Source organism: Hetaerina americana, unplaced genomic scaffold, assembly GCF_022747635.1.
Source record: "Hetaerina americana unplaced genomic scaffold, ioHetAmer1.1.p SCAF_4, whole genome shotgun sequence".
Classification (NCBI taxonomy): Eukaryota; Metazoa; Arthropoda; class Insecta; order Odonata; family Calopterygidae; genus Hetaerina; species Hetaerina americana.
Window position 1 is genome coordinate 98,037,207 of NW_027286985.1, and position 26,628 is coordinate 98,063,834.

At 39.2% G+C, this 26,628-nt stretch overlaps 1 protein-coding gene across 1 annotated transcript in view; it reads right to left on the reverse strand.

Annotated features, from left to right (window-relative positions):
- Window positions 1–4,713: 4,713 nt before the first annotated feature.
- LOC139691863 (palmitoyltransferase ZDHHC8-like) overlaps window positions 4,714–26,628 on the reverse strand; it is a 183,415-nt gene continuing 161,500 nt past the window's right edge. Inside the window, exons 8-9 of the mRNA XM_071589782.1 lie at window positions 23,853–24,047; window positions 4,714–6,453 (exon numbers count right to left, since the gene is read on the reverse strand). Of these exons, the coding sequence (XP_071445883.1) occupies window positions 5,358–6,453; window positions 23,853–24,047 (1,291 nt within the window). The 3' untranslated portion in view covers window positions 4,714–5,357. The remainder of the gene's footprint in view (window positions 6,454–23,852; window positions 24,048–26,628) is intronic.

Here is a 26,628-nt window from a genome sequence, read left to right on the forward strand (position 1 = left end):
GCATTTTACTCTCCCTCTTATCACTGCCTTCGATGGAAACACACCGATGACGAATATTGAGATAATTCTTTGGAATTAATTTTAGATTTCACTTGACGCTTCTGTTATTTTTTGATGTCCCCTATACCGCATAGCTTGGCGGCAGCAAACTCTTGCCGAAGATTGGTATCATTCTTTTAAGAGAAAAAAATGTCATTTCGTGTTTCTAGTGTTGTTTCGTGGCACCGTTTAGAGGACACACTATCATCACTCTTCTACACATGTAGCGAGTCACTTTCCAGAGAGAGAGCCGCAGCATAAGGGTTAACAGACAACTACCAAATAATTATTCAAAGTATGCCATCAGGAAACTTATTTGTCATGGAATGACCCCCAAGATTTCACCTCATCAACCCTTTGGCACGCATTCCGGTACCTGAAGCACCCCATCAGGTGGTATCAGATTCCAAGAGGTGACACTCATCAGGGAGATGGTTTTTTTTGGCTGGGATAAGTACAAGTGGTTCAGGGAAATGTACACTACTCTCAGTCATGTGGAAACAACTTCACTATGACTACTGATGGAAGACACCACTGGATTCACATCTACGTTCATTACAAAGTTGAGTGTTTAAGAGTGTAAAATTAATCTGCAATGCTCAGCATTCAAATCCTCAACAACATTAAGTTATCCAAGCTTCTTCCGGTAAAGAATCTTTGGAGGCCACATCTGTGGCTCACAATTCTAGGCTTGAGTCTGGTGATAAGGTCCTTTAGGACCTCTCCTATTGTCCGAATTTATTCTCCGGTGAACAATCATATGACTGTGGCAAGAATATTTTAACCTGGTGCTAAGTTGCCAAGATTTTACCAAATAAAGATACTAATATGAGCATAGTTTTCTAACGTTTTTTATATAATTTATAGACATAGTGACATCACCTTGAAGCTTGCTTTTAAGGATTTTACGAGTGGTTTGACCTACTATAAGTAAATAATTTAGGATACTCCAATAGTTTGATGATACCACCACAATGAGCAGATTTTTGTTTCCTCTTACATTTAAGTTTTCAAAGACTTCCACCACTGACTCAGAATATCAAAGTTGATTCAAGGAAACGCCGTCAATCTATTTGGGCTAAATTGCAAACATAAAACGCCCATATTAAGAGAAAACATGAACATACTATCTTAGTTCTGGGTAAACTGAGTGTTCCCTTCTGGTCAAAATGAAAGAGAATCCTATCACAGCTTAAGGTTCAGAATGATCCACAAATTTCTTTTAAATGGAAGCAAGAATAGCAAAAAAATTACGAAAAAAATGAGCCCATTTATTATTTACCAGAAATTAGTTACACTAATTTTATGGAATTAAGGCTGGTGGATGGAAGTCTACATTTTGTCATTTCACACCCGCAGATAGCCATTTATTATACTACCTGTATATTATTACAAAATACTCACAGCAGCAACTGCTTCCTTCCTAAATGCAGAGGAAACAAATTGCAATACTGCAATTTCAATTTGTGAAGCATAATTTCTCAGATAGACCAGCATTGCAACCATTAAATCCTGCATTGTATTGCAATCTTTTGTAAGTGCATTTCCTTCTAACCTGGGTATTTCTGTACAGTTTTTTCAATCCCTTGAACTTCAAAATGAAGATTATTTTATTATAGGATAGTCACTTCATTTGAAGCAATAACGCTCACATTTCCATGCATATTCATCTTTTTATCCATCACATAAACAATCTAACGGTCCTTATGGATCTCCAGAACCACTAAACTTCCCATATGGTCTTACAGTTTTCTGCTTCATAAACTAGATCATAGCAACAAAATCTTTTTAGTCATTAATAAAAGAGCAAAAAATGGTGAGAACAAAAATTATGCACCCACAATAAAAAACAATTTAGTTAAACATTTCTTATATTACATTTACAAGTGAAACACAAATGGGATTATATATATATTTACACATATCTTTATGTATATATATAGATATATATATTTTCCCATAATACCCAATACCAGTATAAATTAAGTACAATATATAAAAATTCTGTTTGTTTTTTGGTAAAAGATATTCCTATTGTTCACGCATCAAATCACAAAGATACTCCTCAGTTTTTCTTCATTTTTAAAACCCACCGTTGTCCCAAGATGGCCAATGACCTTTGAAAGCAAAATTTCATGTTTGCCTTGTCAAAATAACAATAGAATGGATGAGTAGAATGATAGTAGATTATTCTGCACATGCTAATTTGAATGATCACAACCTTGATTAACATTCTTTTCATGGAAACCAATGCAGCACTACCTCAACAGGTCTGAAATGCAATACTCTTTGACATCTTTAGTATAAAACACAACTTCACTTACTGAGAACAAAACCAGGGACAACAGAAACAAATTATGTGAATCAATAGATGAGTGAGTGAAATTGCCAAAAAGTATTACAAATAACAAAAATTCACCAAGTGCCAATTTCCTTATGACATTTCGTCACATATGTTCCAATATAATAGACTTTCTTTAAGTACATACTGGTATATATGTGCTTATGGAGCCAAAAATCTTTTTCATAGGAAGTCTTTTTCATAATTGGTATCTGGAAGACAATATTTTTGGCAAATTATTTTCAAAGGGCTAACAGAGGTTATTTCATCTATTTAACATTTAAACTTTTTCCAGCTATTAAAAAGAAGTGATGTGTATTTTCTGGGCAGAATCTCCTCAGCAAATCCTCAGATAAAAAGTAATAAACTTACTCAATATAAAAACAAGAAACAAAATAACAGCTATTATAGCTCACAGCAGAGCTTCACTGAACATAACAATGTAAATATGTTAGCAGCCAAAAATCTACATGAAGTCAATCACTTCAGTCAAATATTAAAAATAAAAATCCTATTGAGAAAGAAAATTGAAAGATTTCTGGGAAAATACCACTGGAAATTTTGTCCATAGATTCACTTATTTACAGTGACTTAAATACAAAAATAACATAAACAAAAATTGAACACAAACGGTAAAAACAATGAAGTATCTGTAATGAGTACACTTCAAAATGGCACCTAAACAACAAACTTCTCTCAGCTGAAAGTTTGCAAGGATGGACAATGAAGATGTCAACAGATGCCATATGCACGCATATATACACTGCAGTTCCATGTCCTTCACACTATGGCAATATTTCTCTTGACTCTACCCTGAAGGGAGTCAAAAGAACATTTCAATGGCAAAGAAAAAAATACAAGAGAGCAAGTTACCATTTTCTCTGGACCGAGTGAATTTCTCCACACTGCGTTGCAGAAAGAACATAGCGAAAAACGACTAAACAAAAATAGTAAAATATCTTCCCAGGGCATGGGAAATTAGGATAACAGCCACAATGAAAATTGACAACTTTTTTCAGATTGGTGGCAATTATCTTCTTTCTTGCCACACAGCTGCATGGTGATAAATAGAGGGCAGGATTCACAATAGCTGATTCATTCCAAATATGAGATAAACTACATCCATAAATCCCCAAATTTCTGTTAATTATTTTTTCAAGGAAACATATATGTGATGACAGCCCAGTCACTAAATAAAATAAAGAATTTAATTCATCAATTTCGTTTGAAGAAACAACCATCTTGGGAAGGCTGGATCATGTCTTAAGGAACACAGTTTTCATTCCAATGGAGCGAGCAGGAGAAAAGGCAGGAAGGAGAGACAACAGTCATTGCCACCACCCGTCCACACGTGAAATGGATGGCTGGCGGGGGGGAAGGATGGAAGGAAGAGGGGGAGGGACTCCAGAAGAAGACACTAATGGGAGGAGATGGATGACAGTGTCAAACAGAAGAAGATACAACTAGACTTCTCACTCCATGAGAAGGGAGCGTACTCCTCTTGCATATCTTCATTTCCCCAGAAATCTCACCTATACGCACCCCACCAGGTCCTTTCTCAGATTGTACACAAATGTTCAATACTTAAAAATTAATCACATACTGTATTTACAGCTGTTTTTCTCATTCAATATTTGTATCTATGTAAATATCTTGCATGTGTTGAAAATGTGTCTATGCTTGAGTGTGAATTATATAATGACACAATGCACATGCTTGCGGAGGGGGGGGGGAATCACTTACATGCACACACACTCACTTGTACAGTTTGCAAAAATCACACGCACGCATACTGCTCTCCTTTGGCTTCATGATGACAAAAAACAATTGCTATCTGTATCTCATGTAACTCCCTCCCACATCCCCAGTCTCCTTCTCTCTCTTTCTCTTCCTAACCTCTTGGAGAATTTGCCACTCATCAACTTCAATCCTTTTTGCACAATCAAACGCACACAAGCGCACATGCAGATGCAATCTCCATTACAGGCACTGGCACAAACATCTCCCCTCAACCCTACCAAAGAATCTGCAGTCTCTCTTTCAAACATTTATTTGCTAAACTGTCTTCCTCCTCATTTTGCAACTTAGTCACATTTAGATTATGCTCATATGACTTCTAAGTGTGCATGTGTGTGTGTATATGTGCTTGTGTGTAAATATCCTTCTTACAAGTGTGTACATACGCTTATGTGTACAGCAGGCATTTGTGCAAAACCATACACAAATTCCTCACTTCCACACACACACATATTTACACAGAATACGTGTAATAATTATATATGTATATATAATATATATATATATATATATATATATATATACATACACACACACACACACACACACACATACATACACACACACCCCCATTCTCAGACAATTAATACCCATTGACTTTTTCATTCATCCTCTCCAGTTCTTGAACTTTCTGAAGATTTGTCATGTTCCAAGATGGATTATTTTGTTAAAAGAGAACCTGACTTTTAAAAGTGCATGAGCAAACATTGAAACCCCATCCTTCATGCAACATGTCACAATGTAAACCTTTCATCCCCATTCATTTGCACAAATTACTAGTCAATACTGTAAAAACCCTAATGTTCGCAGGATGTACTGTATATTCATTCCCCAAGTCCATGATTTAGATCTAATTGGACAATGCAGTCAACTATCAGGGAACACTCATTGCTCGGGATGAAAGGAAATGGTCTTCCTTAGTCCTTTCATGGAAAATTCCCTCTCCATATGATGACAAAGGGTGAAGAAGCAAGATGTAGAGAGCCTCCAAAAATGTGTACCCTAAGCATCAATCCGTTGGAGAGGAAAGCCTCCTCCCCCACCATTAAGGGTCCTCCTCTTCCTTAGAGTACCTCTGCCTCCTCCCTTCCACTCTCGTCTTGAGGAGGAGTCCCAAGAGCGTGGATAAGCGATGCACGCTGGCTGGCTAGACCCTCCAGGAAAAACTTGGTGCCTTCCCTCAAACGGATATCTCATAATTCACGTCGTACACGCTGCCCCTGTCCCCCGGGTCTCCATCGCCCCCCCTGGGCGGCGTGGCCGCCAGCCGGTGCTCTGCCCTCGGCGTCCCGCTGGGTGACCGCGAAACCCCCCCGCATCGACCCCCCTCGCTCCGCGACGCCATTTCCATCGAGTCGGACATCTCGAGGGCCCTCACGAAAGACATGGGCCTCCGAGATCCCGGACTGGGCCTCCGGTGGCCGTCGAGCACCACTCCGGGCGACGCCGATGACGTCGGCGTCGTGGGCGTCGTAGTACCGCCCCCGCCGTAGGTCTTCCTCTTGATTTGCGGCGACTGCGGAGGGATGCCGTAAGGGGAGCGGCCCTGTGGCACCGGCAGCGGCTGCTGCGACGATGGGGGCGTGGGGGGGCGCTGCTGGACGTGGTGCGGGTGCACGGCCACCCCTCGGCCCTGCGGTGGCGGCTGGTGGTGCGGGAACCCTTGCGTAGGGCTCGTGGGGTTCGAGCGGTGGAAGTCCCGGGCCCCGCGGTGAATGGACTGCGGGTGATGCGGCGGGAGGGCCACCGTCGGGGGTCCCGGGTGGTGCACCAGGTGCTGCGGCGCGTGGTGCTGCGAGGAGGCGGAGGGAGGGGGGTAGGCGCCGGGCGAGGTATCCTTCCAGAGGTAGACGCCGCGCTGCGGGGAGCCCGCCAGCTCCCGGATGTTGTCCACGGTGTTGTTGGCCGTGCGAGAGTAGCCCGCGAAGGGCGTGGGACCCTGGGGGTCACCGGGACCCCCCACCCCATTAGCCCCGCCATCCACACCGCCCCCCGCCCTTCCGCCGCCCTGCCGCACCAGCTCGCCCTCCGACATGAACCGCCGCTGGGGGCTCATGTTGCGCGGGGGAAGGCCTCCGCCCCCGGGCCCCACCAGTCCCACCACGCCTTCGTAGTTGCCCAGGTTGGAGCGGTGGTGCAGGTGGTGCGGGTGCTGGTGGTGGTGCGCCGGCTGGAAGTCGTAGTATGAGGGCGGGGGAGGGCCTCCGCCCCTCGGATCCCCCACCACGCCGATAAAGTCCGGCCTCCGCGGCTGCGTCGGTGTCCCGGGGTTCGACCTGGGGGTGGCGAAGGGAATACGAAAAGGTCAGCCAACGGCTAAAACTGACACGGGCCTCCAGTGCACACTGATTGAGACGAGCTTTGTTGCGCACGATTTAAACGAGACTTAGCAGGAAATGTGTATTGCTATAATCAAGCCTAAATTCTGTCTATCTTCTTCAAACTTCAAAAGTGCTTCACACATTGGAAGATCATCGTGGCTACTTAATATTTATTCCACAAAATATAATATTAATTTTAGTGCCTGCCATATTCAGAATGGGCTTAAGAAAAAATAGGCAAGAAACAGAAATGGAGACTTCTGGTTAGATTAATATTGCCAAAACTAACAACAATATTCCTAACAGCAAAAAAATGTTGATATGATATTTATTTGGAGTGTTTTGTTAACAACTTAGACTTTTTTATCTGAGTTAGGTCATCAAAGAGTCCTCTAAAGTGGCAATGTGAACAAAATTGATTTATGATAATCACCATGTGCAAATTATGGGATTTTTTGTTGAAAAATCATTAATGTTCTCAACAATAGCTATAGATCAAATTACATAGAAATCACTTCATCTGATAGCTAAAAGTTTAACCATTCCCTTTCCCCTCTGGTAGAGTATTGTTTATCTCCTATGCTAGACAGTCACACCTATGTCACTCACAATTAATTGTAGAAAGGAAAGTTTTATCATGCATTTTGATGTGACTTAATTTACAGTAAATTTGTAATGCCACTGACAGTCAAGTAATCATAAAATACTCATTTTTATTCCACTGTACTGTTCACTGGATGACAGTTATTAGACTATCCACTGTTTGTTAGAACCTTTAAATGAAAACAAAACTTTTGAGTGCTACCAGTCAGATGTGTTAATGATGTGAATATTTTGACCTCATCTAATTTACGCTACCAAGCCAAAAATCCATGCTCACCATTGACATAAATACACCATGATATTATAAAATATTTTATATTATCGGCTTGCCAAAATTTTTAAAGAAGAAAAATAAATTTGTGCACGTTCAGGTAGCAATGAATATCTTTTATGACTTTTACTCGTTCAGGGAATACCAGTTTGACTGCATTGACCACTAACTGAGAGTCATATTGTCCATAAAATACTTTAAATGCAGAGTAAATATTGATGTTCTCAAATGCTGATTTTCATTTGTTCATTTTAATTAAGTATAAACCACATTATACACCAGGAAAAGGGTTTTGAACATAGTAATATCATTGCTACGATAAATTAGACTAATTACAGTTTCTTCTGAGAATCAGAATGTCTAGTATAATCCTGGGTACTTTCAGTTTCACATGGTATGTTTATAATAACAATGTTGAAGGTAATTGACTATTCTCTATTTCAGTAAAAAAATTCAGTGACCCAAGAAACAATTTTCATTGCTTATCTTAAAGTTTAACATAAAGAAACTGAGTTTAACTTTGTGGGAGACAAATGTGAAGGGATGAAACCAACTGCAAAACAAGAAGCTTGTGTTGTAAGCTCAAGTACGGCACACAAAATTGTGAGGTTATGTGATACAGACTAGGAAATACTTTGAGAGCACATACAAAAGCACAAAAATCACTAATTTGGAATCTCAAGTTTCAAAAACTCAAGACTCTCATGCACGCGAACATTTCTAAGAGTAAAGTTGAATTAGTTGTCCTCTATGACATATGAGGGTAAGGTGAAGTTTTTGGCCAAACACAGAGAGTGAGTGTTTCAATCAGCAAAAATTTGATTCCTGCCTGGGTGCACGTGCCATTAGTTTGTAAGACAAGTTTAACTTCTCCTCTCAAGAAGTTTGTTTACACGTATTGCTGCAGTAGACGTCTTCCACATTTTTCGTTAAAATGGAAATACTTGAATTTCATGCAGTCATAAAATTCTTCGTTTTGGATGGATTAACCGCTAAGGAAATTCATCTGAGGTTAACAAAGTGTACGGGACTCTGCTCCTTCAATGTCAACCGTTAAAAAAGGGGGAGCTGAATTTAAATGTGGTCACATATTACTCGAAGATGACCCACATGAAGGACTGCCAAAAAAAGCAACCACACCGGAAACCATCAAAAAGGTGCATGATATCGTGTTGGACGATAGGCAGGTGAAGGTGAATGAGATAGCTTAGGCCATGGGGATATTGGAAGAAAGGGTGCAAAGCATCTTGCACATTAAATAATGGATGCGAAAGCTCTGCACAAAGTGGGTGCCACATTTGCTGAATGTCGATCAAAAGCAAGGGCGCAAACGATTTTCGCAGCCATGTTTGGACCGACTCATGAGGGAACCGACCGATTTTGTGCAGCGATTTGTCATCATGGATAAGACATGGGTCCACTACTACAGAACAGCAGTCGACAGAGATGGGCGGAAGCCGGTGGTTCAGCGCTAAAGAAAGCGAAGTCAATCGCATCTGCTGGAAAGTTCATGGCCAGTGCATTTTGGGATGCGAGAGGGATACCATTAATTGATTACCCTGAAAAAGGAAAAAAAATTACAGACGAATAATACTCCAACCTTCTGGATCACCTGGATGCTAAAATTTGCGAGAAGAGAAAAAATCTTCTTTATAACCTGCAGTCATCTGCTCACAAAGGTGAGTTTGCTTAAGGAAAACTATGAGATTTGGAGTAAAGTTTGCTTGACCATCCTCCCTGTTCTCCTGATTTAGCAACCTCAGACTTCCATCTGTTCCCTAAGTCGAAGAAATTTATTTCTGGGAGGTGCTTCGAGTCCAATGAAGAAGTTCATATGTGAACTTGTGAAGATGAATATTTTCACAAATTTCTAGACTTCCGGGATGGAAAACTCATGTTGGAGAAATGCTGGACCAGGTGTGTTTCAGTCAAGGGAAATTATATAGAAAAATAAAATCATTTTCTAACCGAAAATCACAGTCTTTCATCGTCAGGTTGATAACTTTTCACCTTACCCTCATATATATTATCACCTCTTTGCGAGCATTCAAGCAACTAATTTATTATTCAACAGGACATGATTTTCTAGAAATTAACCACCATTTTTTCACATGGCTGTGTTTATTTTACTTCCGATGCAATGTAATTTCAATGTTTAATCTTATGGCAAACCACCATTTCCATCTTCTCAGGATACACTAATCATGTCAATGAAGTAAAAGAGCATATGTATCACTCATCACATTTCCAAGAAAAATATGATCACAAAAAATGGCATACATCAGACTCACTTACATGAGTACTGCTTAAGAATTGTCAAGGCATGGTCAATGTAAATGTAATTGAAAAAAGGATGAACAAAGATCATTACCGATTAATTGATTGACATCAATTGTATAAATGATTAATGAATTGAAATGAATGGACAGGGAGCCAATTAATTTATAATTTACAACTCTATCCTAAGAGCACAAATCTGCACTGCCTATTTTTCCTTGAGCATGCATAAAGTTATGTGTTTGATAGATTATTCCAATTCCCTTCACAATTAAACACCAATTACTTTTCCATCAGGGAGGTCATAACTACCGACCCACTTCAGAGAACAACTGAAACAGACTGTTACATGTACTGCTTACAGGGATGTGCTAATATGGTCAGGACAATGGGAGCAGGTCCCTATAGCAAAACACAGAATGGATCCATCCAGAGTCACCCTCCTCTACCCCCTAGTCGGTAAATTAGTTGCTAGGTGACAGCATTGAGGGGGCTGACTCTGGGGTAAGGGAAAAGTGGCTGAAATTATTATGAAAATATATGATCAGCTATTTGCACTTCTTTGCAGATCATACGTTTATATTTTAAAAATATGTATATATGCTCCCTTGGTTTATATGTTATTGGCTGGCTGAATCATAGCTGTGAGAAACATGAGAATCCTGGGGTGCATTTGAAAACCCCTTAACCACTGATCAGAATCACTGACTTTATTGCAAGGAGACAAGAGGAAACAAAGAGGCAGCACATGATTTCCTGGAGGAATAAGAATTAGAGAAAGTCAAGGCCAATCTTTTCGAAGAGATTACTGTCAAGGGCTTGGAAAACTAAGCATACTTGTAATGCAATTTACCTCTTGTAACAAAACCTAAATCATCAGAGAACACTTAAGTCACATTAACAAGGGGCACTGCTATTCACATTATTGGCTTTTTTCTTGAACTTGGAAAGTAATTAGTCAGGGAAAAATATTACTTATCTGCTAGATCTTCATGGATCTGTTACACCAAAGATGAAAGTGAAAAAAACATTTTTATTCTTTCCTTATAGCCCTCAATGTCTTGCGATATATCAATAGATTGTGTGCACTGAAGGAGTAAGGAGTACATTATGATGAACCAAAGGCATTTCTATTTTACGTACATACATTTAATGTAGATCTCCTATGCTTATGTGAGAGTCATACTTCTATATTATCTGTCGTGAACATTTTATATTTAAATTTATTTAATCTGATTGTATTAACAAACTGTTGCATTATTTTGCTTAATTTGTCACAATCCTGCGTGTGGGCCTCAACTAAGTTAGATATTTTACTAAAAAAACAAAAAAAATACATTTTTCAAATGCTTTCCTCCAACACCATAATTTTACAAAAGCATCAGATTCATACATATTTTTCTCCCGGATCACTCAAATATTTTAATTTGAAAATTCACTGATATTAGAACTTAACTAAAGCTCCACCAAACATAAACCAAATTCCTTAACCCTGTTGAGCACTCTTGCTTCCAGTTATATTCTGACACATGCCACTGCCACAATGTAGATCCACCCAAAAATTTATCTTATGTTCACACTAAGATTTCAATACAAGACGATTTTTTACAGCTCAGGGTAAAACTTTATGCATTAAGTAACCTATGAAGTAGGAGTTTCTCATAAGGACGACTATACGTTGTCAGCCCAAAATCCATCAGTTGCTGTTACCCAAAACATCTTCTTTCAAATGCATGAGACTTCAATATTCACAAATGAAAATGTATATTTTAAGAATGTCAGCAGATGCAAGGACAGACTCCAATGATGACTTCATCAGAGATTGGAAGGGTCAGTATTAGCTTGAATTATCATGTAACATTGGGACACATTCAAATTGGCTGTCAAAGATATTGCCTTTCAGCTCCAACTTCCTGGAACCTACAACTTTGTATCATAATTTCCACTGTTTCACCACACACTATTGCTGTTAGCAAACTTTACATGATTCATTACACTCTGGGAAAAAATAATGCATGATAAGATGCATGCTAATTAATGCACACAGGGTAATTGGTCATTTAATTATTTACAATTACTTTGTGCACACAATAATTTTCATAATAATGAACCATTTGCAGTGAACTCCTCCATTTTAGCAGAATGGATGAATTTCAACAGTCAACGACTCAGGGTGACACATTGAAACACAAGCATATGCGGCCAGAGAGCAACCTCCATTCAAACAACCATCAGTTTAAGCATTTGTTTTGCAATGTTTGTGGTGGTGGTTACCTAATACAAAGTTTAATGTTTATAAATGACTATCACACACTTCACAGCACTCAAAATATGAAATTAGATATTTGACATTATTTCAAGCTTGTAATTGTTTTAAAATAACCTAAGAAGTTGATATAAGTATGAATTGAATGTTGACCAAGGACTTAATTATAAAGTTTTGCTTTAATGGCTTATATAATGGTGCTGTTGAAAATATGCAAAAAAACAAAAGGTCAACTATGCACTTAGATCTTAAGAAACTGATATTCAACCTTATGGCAAAAATGTTTACATAATAATGGTGAAAAGTTATCCATTTCTTCTCTTAATATTTTTGACTCCCATGAATAGGACTTATTTTTCAGCAATATATAAATAAATTTATTTATTTATTTCTAAGCATAATTCTTTTTTAATATAGCAAGTCACTGAAGACTGAAATGAAAATTTCAACTTTCAGTAATGAATGGACATGCTAAATCATTCATCAGATGTAATCACACCAATTATAATTGTTTTCTGGCACAGATATTTTACCAACAAAAATTGGGCAAAGCACAATCAAGGGAGAGGGTCAAAATAAGTACGTAGGGACTACAAATGCATGATAAAATAGATGATCATGCAACATACTGCTTCTACTTCCAAAAGTAAATAAAATAAAAGTTTCTTTCTCTCATTTATTTTACCTATACTTACTTGGAGCAGGAGTTTACAATCTGGCAGCTCTAAAGAATACAGTGTGGCACCTAATCAATTTAGTTATTCAATACATTTCCAGGATTCCAGTGCAGGATTTTGCACGTGGATAAACCTGCTAAAAACCAACATTGTGACCTCAGGCCAAAGTCCTGAATAAAATTTGTTAGTACACGTAATAATAGATGAATGGTGCAACTTCCATGCTACATCACACCTATACTCTATTTTCCATCAGTTCAAATTGTGAAAATGAACCAATTATTCCATGCAAGGATATAAATTGTATAACTTATTTCAAATATTCATATAAAAATTTTACTTCTCCAGGAGTAAATTTCCCTGGCTTGTTGAGATTGGACATTTAACGGGAGGTCGCAGTTCTAAACCTGAACCACTAACTTTCTAAAAGCACAAATAAATGGTAACAGCATATAATGAAAACAACACAATACTATTCACGACACCTAACACCAAGAGCAAGAATCTATCTACAATAATCCTAAATCCTAGCACTATATTTTTACTCATTAGTCGTCATCATTTCAGCAATAGACTACACAATATATTCATAAAAGATTGGGGGAAATTCACAACAGAGAATATTTTTGAGGCACTGAGTACAATATGTCTACACAGTAAGGCTGAACTGAAACAAAATTACAACACGCTAAAACCAGGGTTTTAGAAAAGGGGCTAGCAACATCTATTCAAAATTGACTTCACCATTACATGATGGCACATGAACGTCTACGATGTAAGACTTTCAAAGGGTGGAGCACTAGGGTAATTCAAGTAGAGGAGGAGATAGCCTAGTGGTGGCGGCTGGGTGTTCAAAGACTGGAAATGAACAATGCTAAAACAAAATACTGTTACCTTCTCACTGGAGATCTTTCTTTTTTTGCAAGCCGTTTTTCAAGTGGTTGTGTGATGAGAAGAAGAAAGTTATTCCCACTCATTCACCTCCTCCTCTCCTCTCCGCTTTACTGCTTTAATGGAACTTGTACCGTGGGGAGGGGGTCAGTGCAGGGGTGTTGGGCGAGAGAGAGAGAAAGAAGGGGGAGGATGGGAACCATTACTGCTACCCCATCCGGAGTAGAGCAGGGGAGAGGGAAGCAGGACGAGGGTCTTTTGGAACGTGGTGAGCAGGAATAGGAAGACATGTCAATGGTTTCACCCCCCACACAGCTCATGGAAACCATTCCCTTATCGTCTTGGTTTCCTCAACCCATTCGTTACTCTCCATTCTCTGAATCAGGAACAATTCTTGAATCCCCAATAAAACACGTAAGCTGCCCTCCACTTGCCCTGCCACCCCTTTCACACACACACAGCATGAAACAGCACCACCACCTGGCATGCATTTTTCACAATTATGATGGACAATGAAGTGGTGAAAACTCCTCCTCAACAGAAATCTATGCCAATTTCAATTTTCCAAGTTTGCACGACACTTTTTTCTCCTTTGTTGTCATAGGAGCCACTTGATAGTTGTGATCATTTGTGCTGTGAGGATGTTTAGGGACATTTTTGTGTGGCATATATACAGGACGATGAAGGGAGAGGTGCAGAAGGAAACCTGAAGAATGGTGAAAATTTTCTTCAGCAATGGAGGGTGCCGAAAGGTGCACAGTTTAATATCCAATTGACAACCCACTGCACTATCAACATTCTCCACTAAACACACATGCTAGGACGGTCATTAAACCATTGAAACATCAAACTCCCACGAAGGAATCAAACTGAGGGCATCAGCAGGGGCAAGAACTACCTCCTACCACACTACACTATTCCACTCATTTTGCATCAAATCGATAATTTTTGCTTATCAGAGGCCAGAAGTCGCCAAAATACTCCATTTCCACTATCTAGAACTGTAAATTTGTAGTTTCTTTTTATTGCAATGCCATCTACTGAACACAACTATTTCAGAAGTTATTGATCTAAAGCCACTAATGGGAGTCAGTGTTGTGGTATAGATTAAGTGCCTAGGCAGAGATTTAAAAGTCAACTCAGGATTCTATGGGAAACATCAAGATATCTGGCACAGTAAAGATTTTAGAGAACCGGCAACCTATTCCTGTGCTCTCCTAACATCCCTTCATTATCATAGTCTACACATCAATCAACAGCAAACAAAGATCCAACGTGCAATAGCACCACTTCAGTGAAGTGCGTAACTCGGTAAGCAAGATCCAGCCAATAGTAAGATGAGGAAACCAAGTTTCCTCATCCAATCACTGTCTCTCCAAGTCACACACTTTGCACTGCAATGGATTCCACTCTTCATCACGGAATAACTTCTCCTACAAATGTTGTAATAGATAATAAAAACAAAACTACAAGACCCCTTGTAGTCATGTGATAGCCAAGCTGTGAATTATTACAACAGGAGAGGCATAACACATTGAACACACAGTAACAGAAAGCAAAATGAAACTCTTGGCAGCTCCATGCACACCACATTAAGAAACAGTGAATCATATAATATCATAGAGTATATATAGGACAGAGAGAGAGAGAGAGGGGAAGAAAGGAAAGATTACCTCACAGAATGTGCTCATGCTTGGTGAGAATATGTGAACACTGAACACACACAAACATTTTTTTGTAAACTCCTGCTCCTAGCGATTGCTTTTTGAGCTCAGCTTAATCGGGCGAGACCTAGAAAAGATGGACAAGTCACAGCACAATAGGGAAAATGGAACAGAAATTGAGAGAAAGTCACTAAAGATTAATTTTAAATCAGAGATAACAAAGAATCCATAACAAAAGCACTACAGACACATAATATTAACATAAATGCATAAGGGAGTACACCCTAAAGAAAGATGAAATTTTGCTTGCAGGAGTTCCCCAGGGTTCATGCAATTCCAATGCATGGTAAGAGTGATGAGCTTCACTAATTAAAAAAATTCTAGAATTGTTGGCTAATAAATAAATCCAAGACATTCATCATTACTTAAAGACCTGAGATGATAGGTTATGAATTTCATGGGCTATAAGCTTTGAAACTGGTTGAGGCATATACATGTAATTAAAAAGGTGCGGAAAATTACAGCTATTTTTTAATTGTAAAAGGATGTTACTCTGCCACCACCGGGGCCGGCAAAATAATCTTTCTGCCCCGGAAACATATTACTTATTACAGTATATGCCTCATCCATGACACTCACATGGTGTTCAATACTTGTGCATTTCTTCAATATTCCTAATTGCTAGAAGGTACTGATAGGAAGATAGTAATTTCATTGGCTCACTGATTAAGGCAACAGATTTTTGTCACACTTCAAAAAAGAAACATTAGTTTTGAGCTTGTTGGAGTTCTTACTTCCTCCCCGTCCGCGGGTCTCCCCATCCCTAAACATGCTTCCCATCATAATACCCCCTTCAACAAGTGTTACAATGTTTCCGTCCTAGCGTCCCTTCCCACATCCGATAACCCTATAGAATTAAAAACCCTTGAATTGGCATTCATTTACATCTGTATGGCCTATCAGCATCCGGGCCTCAATGTCGTTCACTGATGGGAGTGGCCTAAAATTGTTACTTCCACCCCTTCCCTCTCCCTAACCATTCCTTTCACCCCTCCTTCGCCTCCCGTTCTCCCCTTCCCCTGGCCCCCTTCCCTTTCTCTCGCACCCCTCACCTCAACAATTCCAGCAGTCATTACTTCTATATCTTCAGAGGAAGACGGATTGTTTCCGTCGAAATATCAAGAAAATATGTGTGAGTGTTCTCTTTTTTTGTGTTTCTATATTATGTGTTACTGTGTATTGTACTATTCGGCACTTCCGTGTTACGTCTATGAAAGCATATATACTGTTGCTATGAGCAATCACCCTGTCATCTTCTGTCAACGTGCTGTGTCTACGGTTCCAGTATTGTAAGCTGAAACTACCTTTCTCAGTGTCCTATCCTTCCCTTCACTACTGTTTCTCTATTTTTCCTCTTCCACTTAATCACCATCCCAACACCCTTCCTTTATATTTTTGTACCCTTCCAATGATGAACGACTTTGATCCCACATCATCTTGGTTACGCCAGATTCGGAAATTTTCTCACAAACTCGCCCAATACACCTGCCATTCAGAATTTCTTTCGGCATGCATTGCATTGGGTATCATTCCCAATGGCTTATGCATTAAGTTCCCTATATCAGGCCTACCTTCCGTCCTGCACCCCAGTCTACATGCACTCAAGTTTCAACAGTCCTTTCTTTTCTGCACGTTCATCCGAGATCAATACAATGGCCTCATTCACAAATATCACAATTCCACACTTTCCCTCATCAACATTCTTTCTCTCACTTACCCACATCTCCTCCCGAATGTAAACCGAATCCTCAAATCGGCTCTCCGCTCCCTTGAGTTCCGACGCAGAAAAGCCTTAAACAAATTGTCCAATCTTTGCACTTCTTACTTCCGCCAAGGCCTTGCCTTACCTCTCCAACTTGTCAAACCTAGCCCTCCTCCCCCACCCCTTTACCTACAGAAACCGGATTTAGCGACTATTTTCCACCTACCCCCACCTTCCCTACCAACACCAGGAATTCCACCGAGCCGTTGCCGCCAACAAAACCCTTCTCAATCCGTCCCTTCCCCGCCGGCTGACCAAGCAAAAGATACTGCCGAACACGTGCTGAACCTCTCTAGCACAACGCTGAATGAGCACCAAACCTCTCTTCTGGGAAAAGGCCTCTCTTTTTCCCCCACCCCCAAGGTTAATCACGTGACCATCCTCGCAGACGTCATCAATTTTGCCAGAAATCTTAGATGGCGACATTTCTGGGCGATGCAACCCGTCACTCAATCCCCCGCACACACACACAGCGCTCTCACCAAGTTCCGGCCACCTTCCCACCTTGAGCCTCCACCGCTCCCTCCAAATCACCCGGTCGAAATCTTTATCAATCTTCTCCTGTCCAAAACATCTAGTCCTTCTTTCCTTAAATCTCTAAACCCGAAAACTAATCTTTCCCCGGCCGAATTAGCTGAGTTAAAAAAACTCACACGCAACCCCAACCTAGTCATCACTTCTGCCGACAAGGGTTCGACAGTTGTAATCCTAAACACTACAGACTACCTTCAAGAATGCAACAGATTACTCTCCGACACTTCCTCCTATCAACATATTCCTGCTGACCCTAACCCCGCATTCCAAAAAGAAATAATCGCTTTCCTCCGAGACAATGGCCCTAAGGAGAATCTTTCCCCCAGGGACATCTCCCTCCTTTCCCCTTCCCAACCTCACACCCCTCACTTCTACATCCTTCCTAAGATCCACAAACCCAACAACCCAGGCCGCCCTATAGTCTCCTCGCGTAGCTCTCCGACCGAAAGAATTTCCGCCTTCGAGGACCACTATTTCCAACCTTTAGTTCACCCCCTACCCTCCTTTATCAAAGATACCTACCACTTCCTCAGATTGCTCCACTCAACTTCACTCCCTCCGGACACCCAAATTACTATGGCTACAATCGATGTCACCTCCTTATACACATCCATTCCTCACCAAGAAGGCCTTTCTTCCCTACGTTACTTCCTCTCCAAACGCCCTACCCCTCAAATCCTCAGTACCGATTTTCTCATTGATCTTTCCAATTTCATTCTCACCCGCAACTCCTTTTCTTTCAATAATAACCATTACCTCCAAATAAAGGGCTGCGCCATGGGTAGCAGATTCAGCCCTTCATATGCAAACCTCCACCTCCGTGTCCTGGAAGAGAATTTCCTTTCCAACTATCCTCTGCAACCTCTCCTGTGGCTCCGATACATTGACGACATCTTTCTACTATGGCCACACAGCATAGATTCCCTCAATTCCTTCATCTCCAAACTCAATGATTCCTCATCTTTGTCTTTCACCTCGACCATTTCATCCTCTCAGATTACCTTCCTCGATGTTAATATTTCCCTCAGCAACAACAAATTCCTTACCTCTGTTCACACCAAACCTACTAATAAGCAGCAATACCTTCATTACAGCAGTTGTCATCCCTCCCATACCAAGCGCTCCCTCCCTTACTCTCTTTCTATCCGCGGTCACCGCATTTGCAACCATCCCGAATCCCTTAACAAATACCTTAACAACCTTCACCACTCCCTCCTCCAACGTGGATACCCTGATTCTCTCCTCCATAAAAAAATACTTAAACATTCCTACACCCCCAAGCCTGCGTCAACCACAGACTCCCAGCCTCTCTCAATCTGTACTACCTACTTCCCAGGCATTCAGTCTCTCAAATCCATCCTCAAAGACCTATTCCCCATCCTCAAAAATCACAACACTTCCTCCAACCTTCTCCCCAATTGCCCCTCTGTCACCTTCAAACGTCCCGCCAACCTAGCAGATATCCTCAAATCCACCAGGCCACTCTCAAAATCCCCTAACACCCCCAGAGCCATACCCACTCCATGTCATCGAGCAAGATGCAAAACCTGCCCTATTTTCACCACTCCACCCCACTCCATCCCACCATTCAACTCTCTCCCACCCTTCCCCTATTCCTCTTGCACTTCCAAGAAAGTTGTTTATCTTCTTACCTGTAAACTCTGCCCGTCCTTTTACATAGGCCAATGTTCCACACCACTTAACATTAGGATTAATAACCACCGCGCCTCGTGCAATCCCTCCTCCCCGTCCGCGGGTCTCCCCATCCCTAAACATGCTTCCCATCATAATACCCCCTTCAACAAGTGTTACAATGTTTCCGTCCTAGCGTCCCTTCCCACATCCGATAACCCTATAGAATTAAAAACCCTTGAATTGGCATTCATTTACATCTGTATGGCCTATCAGCATCCGGGCCTCAATGTCGTTCACTGATGGGAGTGGCCTAAAATTGTTACTTCCACCCCTTCCCTCTCCCTAACCATTCCTTTCACCCCTCCTTCGCCTCCCGTTCTCCCCTTCCCCTGGCCCCCTTCCCTTTCTCTCGCACCCCTCACCTCAACAATTCCAGCAGTCATTACTTCTATATCTTCAGAGGAAGACGGATTGTTTCCGTCGAAATATCAAGAAAATATGTGTGAGTGTTCTCTTTTTTTGTGTTTCTATATTATGTGTTACTGTGTATTGTACTATTCGGCACTTCCGTGTTATGTCTATGAAAGCATATATATATATATACATATATATATATATATATATATATATATATATATATATATATATATATATATATATATACACAATTATATATACATATATATATATATATATATATATATATATATACATATATATACATATATATACATATATATACATATATATACATATATATATATATACTCATATATATATATACTCATATATACAGAAACAGATATAAGGAAAAGGGATAGGAACACACATAAAGGACGAACACAATAGAGGTGGGGAAGGCGGAATCGAACGGATCACAAGAGTAAAAATATTTCCTTGACCGGGATTCGAACACCGGATCTTTCCACTCTGCCGGGCGGATCCTCTTAACCACTTGAGCTATAGAGGAAACGTAATTTACCCTGAGATCCGTGGGTCTAATATGTCGCCAAGCGCCCTTTATGTGTGTTCCTATCCCTTTTCCTTATATCTGTTTCTATATATATGAGTATTTATTTGCCGTTTGGCGGGATTTCGTGTTTGAATGTGTATATATATATAAAGAAATATATATATATATATATATATATATATATATATATATATATATATATGAACTTATATGAACTCAATCAAAGGAAACATACCAAAATAGGCAATATTTACAACACAGAACATATAAAAGATCCCACCACCAAATGGCGATAAATTTTCAAATAAGGAATATTTCACGAAAATTAAGCAAAAAATTACCAAAAGAAAAAAATTAAATATGCATCATACAATAATTCATCCCATGTGTAAAGAAACTGATCTCTCACACAAAAGACAATTCCCCAAGACGAGAAAATTGGAGCGTATGAATTAATGTTTGGAGTGTTCCGCTAAATTTAATGGGAAATCCAGATGAAAATTCAAATGTATTAAGGAGCATAAAGCTGGTGTAAAGAAGAGGAGCATAACTTTTCTCCACAAAATAGGCATTTATATTTGTGATAACCTCCTCGTCTGATGAAAATCTGTTTAAAGTTAAAGGTTAGGAAACAGAAAAAAGTCACTGGGGGCCAGATCTGGTGAATACGGTGAGTAGTTAACAAATTGAAAGTATAATTCATGAATTTAAGCCAAAATGCCCACCGAAGTGTGAACGTGTGCATTGCCTGGATAGAAAAGCATTTTCTTCTTGTTCAAATACAGTTGTTTTTGGGCAATTTTAGCCTCCATCTTCTCAAATAATGATGTGTAATACTATCCCGCTATTTGTTTACCTTTTTGAAGGTAATTGATGGACACAATCCTGTGACTATCCTTAAAAACAGACGGCATCACCTTCCTATCCAATGAAACCATCTTTGCCGTTTTCAGAGCAGGTTCACCCTTTGTGGTCTGCTGTTTCGACTTTTCTTTCATCTCAGGAATAAATTATTTCAAGTTTCCAGGCTCCCAAAGTGGATTCAAGTTTCATCTACATTTATGACTTGATGCAAAACATCTGACTCGCTTTGCTTAAACTGCTCTAGCATGACCTTGGAAATGACGTCTTTGGTCCAAAGGGAGCAAACGCGGCAGACAACTTATGGATGGCTTACGTACGTCCAATTCTTCCGTCAATATACAACAAATGCATTCTTTCAATATGCCAATAGTCTCCACTATCTCTCTAACCTTAATTTGATGGTCATACATGGCAATTTGGTGAACTTTTTCAATGATATCGGCAGATGTCGCAGTTTTTGGCCATCCCAAATACTCATAATCAGCCAAGCTACGTTTAAATTCATCATTGAAATTTAAATACTAAATTTTTGCATTTTCCCAAAAATCCTAGGAGCAACTCACTCAAATGAATGTCAAAAAATTACTCAAGAGTCCAAAATGGCTGAAATTTTGGTGACTACCTTTCAATGCATGCACAAACACAAACCAAACTTTTGCTGTAAAGTGCTACCATCTTCATTTTGAGGTCAGAAAGTTTTAAGATCACCCTTAGAGTTTGTGCCAAAATAATCAATCAATTTATCAAAAACTTGATTATATCAATCTTTCAGATGAATAGAAAAATTTAGATGGATTTATTAACTATTAAATTTTTTTTTAAATCTTTGCTCATTTTTCTACCAATCAATGATATGTATTTGAGGGTAAAATTGCAATTTAATGGAAAATTAAATGATTTGAAACTTGGATATATGTTTTGAAAGATATAAAAGTAACTTTGAAATATCTGCGCTTTTTAAAAGATTTTTTATTTCTTAAAATCAAAAGTTGTTGAGAGAATTAAATGTTTTAATTTAAAAATTTTTTTATCATCCGTACGTTCCCACTCTCATTTCCCATTAGCTCTGAGGATTCCATATTCTCCTTCACAGCGAGCAAATGCATAATTTTTACTATGGAAAAAATATATCATTAACATTCTAGAATGAATTATTTTAATTGGTATTACAAGACATTATATAAATCAGTATCAGCAATCCTTTGTCAATATTTAGAATTAGCCAGTCATTTGCTTTTTCTTGGCTACAAGATTGTCTTATCATTCTGAGGAAACTACGTTCTGCTATTCACTCTATGAAAGTTCTGTGTTCCTGAGAACCTCTTAATTCTACCTTTACAAAAATTGCTGAAAAATGAAAAAAAGTATAATTTCCATTGGTAAAAAGCCTGAATAATTCACACGGAATGAAAAAGGAATCTCTCCATGTATTTATATGTTTATATCACAACCATATTTTCACATATTTTGGTTATACGTGTTTCTTGATTATCTCTACTTCATCTTGCATCCATTAGCACACGGATAGTATAGAGAGTTTACTGTTCATCAAAAAGGAGAAATAAAGCCACCATCTCTTCCACTAATCTTAAACCTTTTAGCTGAACCTGGCTCACTGGCTTAAGTAGGATGAATGTTATCAATGTATCATTTGTTCCGGTGCATAATTACCATATTTCACGGCCCACATGACGCACTATGACTGTTTTATGATAGAATTTACGAATAATTCTTTTATTACTCATTGTAGAATCCCAAAAATTCATCATCGCTGCTACTAAAATCATATTTGAGGTTATTTTCACCGCAGTTGGCCCTTTCCTTATGCATTACGTCATCTTCATTTCCATCAAGAAAATTTCTAATTCCTCATTTTTAAACAGACTTAATGATAACCTCACTTTTAACTTTCTGTCAGTACGTTTTCATCCGCTCACAAACACTAAAGCCTGATGGCTGCTGCACTCTTCCCACCCAGGATTAGACCATGAGTTTGTGCCTCTTATCACCTTAAGCCACTCTTGCATAGTTCCCTCAATCAATTTCTTGACTGAAAATGATTATATTTGATGATGGACATATATCTCCAGTAAAATGCAAATAAATATGATATAGGGACCTTGTTTTGCGCATTTAATATTTTTGATGATATCTATCACTGTATCTGACCATTTAATGATAAAAAATGATTGATTCAATGCTAAAGGAAATAACTGCAACAACTGGTTAACTATTGTGACAATACATAATTCATAAAAAGGATATGTAAAATGCAAAAAAATTGCTCAACTTTTGACGTTGAATTATAGCAAAGAGCTAATTAGGCACAAAAATATACTTTATAGCTTTTCAACTGAAAATCAGATTATATCTGTTACTAAGACATCAGACACTTGGAAACGAAGAGCAGTAAATGTTCTTGGTACTCTTTAAGGATTTATTGAGCCATGTTACATGATTAACATAGCTCAAGAGCAGTCATTAATTATAACAGATCCAATCACTGTACACAGGTTTTGCGTCCATGGCCTTAGCATTAACCAATATGCACTAAGCAGTAGCTGTGTGTTGGCTCCCTATGTGAATAGAGAAACTGATCACATGCACACGCAAACACACAAGGGCAGACACAGATAAATACCTGCATGCAAAATAACCAAACCAAAAATTGCCAAAATTGGTTTCTCTGTTGACACTTTCATCACATTTGATAAAACCTTAAAGTGGATTCTTTTTGCCAAAAATTATTTTCTTGACAACCAGATAAAACAGAGTGTAGGTTTGCACATAATGGTATTGTGGTGAGTTGAGCACAGAGGTGAAGGTTGGAGGGAGAAGAGAGGTGGAGAGGGGGGGAGAAAGAAGATGACAACTGACCTTCTGATGGGGCTGGACATGGCAAGTGGCGTGGGCACCCCAATGGCTTTGATGCGCTGCGTCATTGTGGGGCTGGGTCCTGGCCCCACTCGGCCCCCTCCCCCTCCTCCCATGGTTCCAGGCGGGGACCGCTGCCTCTCTGGGGACAGGGGGTCAGGGGTATGGCCTCGGGACTGCGGGGATGACACATCCACCACCCTGCAGGAGCCCCCAGGCATGTGCGCAGTCAGACAAAGGGAGGAGAAGAAGACAGACCAAGGGAGTAGTGACCAGGGGAACAAAAAGCCCAACAACACACAGGGCAACAGAAACTGACAAACAGCCAGAAATAGAAGGGGAGAAAGGGCAATGGAAATGTATCATTGCCCTTGATTTGAATAGGGTTAGACCACAGGCAGTCTGCCGCCACAACACAACCACAACATCTGCTCTCTGTCTCACTCCTCCAAAACAAATGACCAAAATCATTACATCCATTTTCCCAATTCTCTTTCATTACATGCCTCTTAATTAAAATGACCAAGTATTGGAGTGCTGGACTATGAAATTTTGCTGCACACTTTCCTTGCAGTGCATTACCTTTTAATTTATTTCTATATGCACAAGTTCTCCCAGCGGCTTCTCCTAATAGTAATTAATTATTTTAAATTTTAAAATATGTAAAATGTTAATGCACATAAAAAATAGGGATTAAAAATAATGGTTTTTAAAAGCGTTGAGTCAACATTTTTGTATTCAAATATTACTAGATTAACGATATAAAAAATAACCAAAATGTTGTCAATCAAAGTTAATTTTTAAGTAATTTCCAAATTTTTCATTTAAGATTATAATGTGTGACCGAGTAGATCAGTTGAAAAGATATCAGCAAAACATAAACATGACAGACTTAGGACATACAGGACCCATAATCAAATTCAACAAAATATCAGATCAGGCAGGTAATAATAGAGGCGGTAGTATTTTTTTCTGGCTATAACAAATGCACTACTGATACAGCAAAGGATTCACAACAATCTGCAATTTTTTAAGAGATCCTTTATATTTATAATGACCAACAAAGCAAATAAAAGTTGCACAATATGATGAGAGAGAGAGAGTGTGGCAAACGGAAACAGGAGGTGGATGGGTAAGAGGGGGATCATAATAAGATGCAGAGATGGTAGAGGCCCCAAATTGCAGACCCTGGCAATTCACTCCCATTATGGGGTATTTGGAAGCAAAACAAAAGCATCAGGTCACCAATACTCATTCCCACACAAGTTTTCACAATTAAACTAAGGTTTCTTAAGCAATAACACCTTAATGAATGCAGTACATTAGGGGTAGAAAACTAAACTTAATGGAAAGAATCACATCACCACCATCTTCCTTTTCTCATGTGGGATTACATTATGAACTTAACTTTTGCATCACATTGAAATTGCAGAATAAGTAGGCCAGGACTACTACAACACTTAACTTACAAAAATTCATGGATTGCTCCAAATGTTTAGAGAAAAGCATTCTTCTAGTTTCGCTTATTCACACACCAAAATGCTAAGTGTTTCTTTAAATTTCACACAAAACTCATGTTTAGTCACAGCAAGGCTTTTTTCCCCCATATTTTTACAATTTCAAGGCATATGAATAAACTTTCATAGCTTTTTGAAAAGTTGTAGCAGCCCTGGAAATTTTTTTCCCTTTGCTAAAAATCATAAAAATAATTGGAATATTCTGCTCAATTTAACATACTGCTATCACCATAGCTGAAGTGGCTACCAACAAAAAGTCATTAATATACACCTGGACAAAGAGACAAGCAATATCTTCATCGAAGCAGAATCCAAAGCAAAGCACATACACTGCGAGCAGTCCACATACACAAACATCTACACACACACACACACACAGACAATTCATCAGCAAGATCCAAATTGGGAGCACACACAAGGATTTTGGGGGTAGGTATTACAAGGGAAGAGGGAGTGAATGGAGAGATTGTTGGCAGTATGAAATGTTGGATGGCTTAGTCCTCATCTTGCAGGAGAGGCGAACTGAAAATAAATGTCAGTTGCATGCAGATACCACGAGGCGAGTTAAATAGTCAATGAGAGGTTCTCAGTGCTATCAAAAGAAGAAAGGTGCAATATCTTCCTTCCCATGATAATATTGGAAATTAAGCATTGTTTAGCTCTTTTTATAACAGATGTTACGAAAAAATAATTATGTAATGATATGTGTAATCATCTCATAGTTTTAAAACTTAAAATATCATAAATAGCGTACATAAAAATTTAAGATAGAGTGAAACTTCTCATAAAATGTAACTACAACTTCTTATGAGATGATACATATTCCTTGAAGGTGATAGAGCTCCTTCTTATTGTTACAACCATCAATTATTTGATACCTATCCATCTATTCACCGATATGGGAATCAAAACCAAGAAATGAAATTGAGAACCAAAGCTAAGGGTTGAACTAGCACCAGAAGTAAACAAAAGTGAGACTGACCCATTTATAACTCTCACCTACCCCTTCCCAGACATCACTCAAAAAAGAACCCATTCCTTCTTAGCCCTCAGGGAGTGCAAAGTTGAAAAAGCTTGACAAGGGCACTTAGCACTAGATGTGACCCAACATAATTTCTTTATTTCCCAAAGTTCCTCACATTTTTCGTAACAATTTGGAGTAACATCATAAACCAACTTTTGATAGAACCTAGAGTGAAGTGTCATGCAAGGATTGTGCAAATATGGCACACACAAATCAATGGTGGCATACACTTGCAACA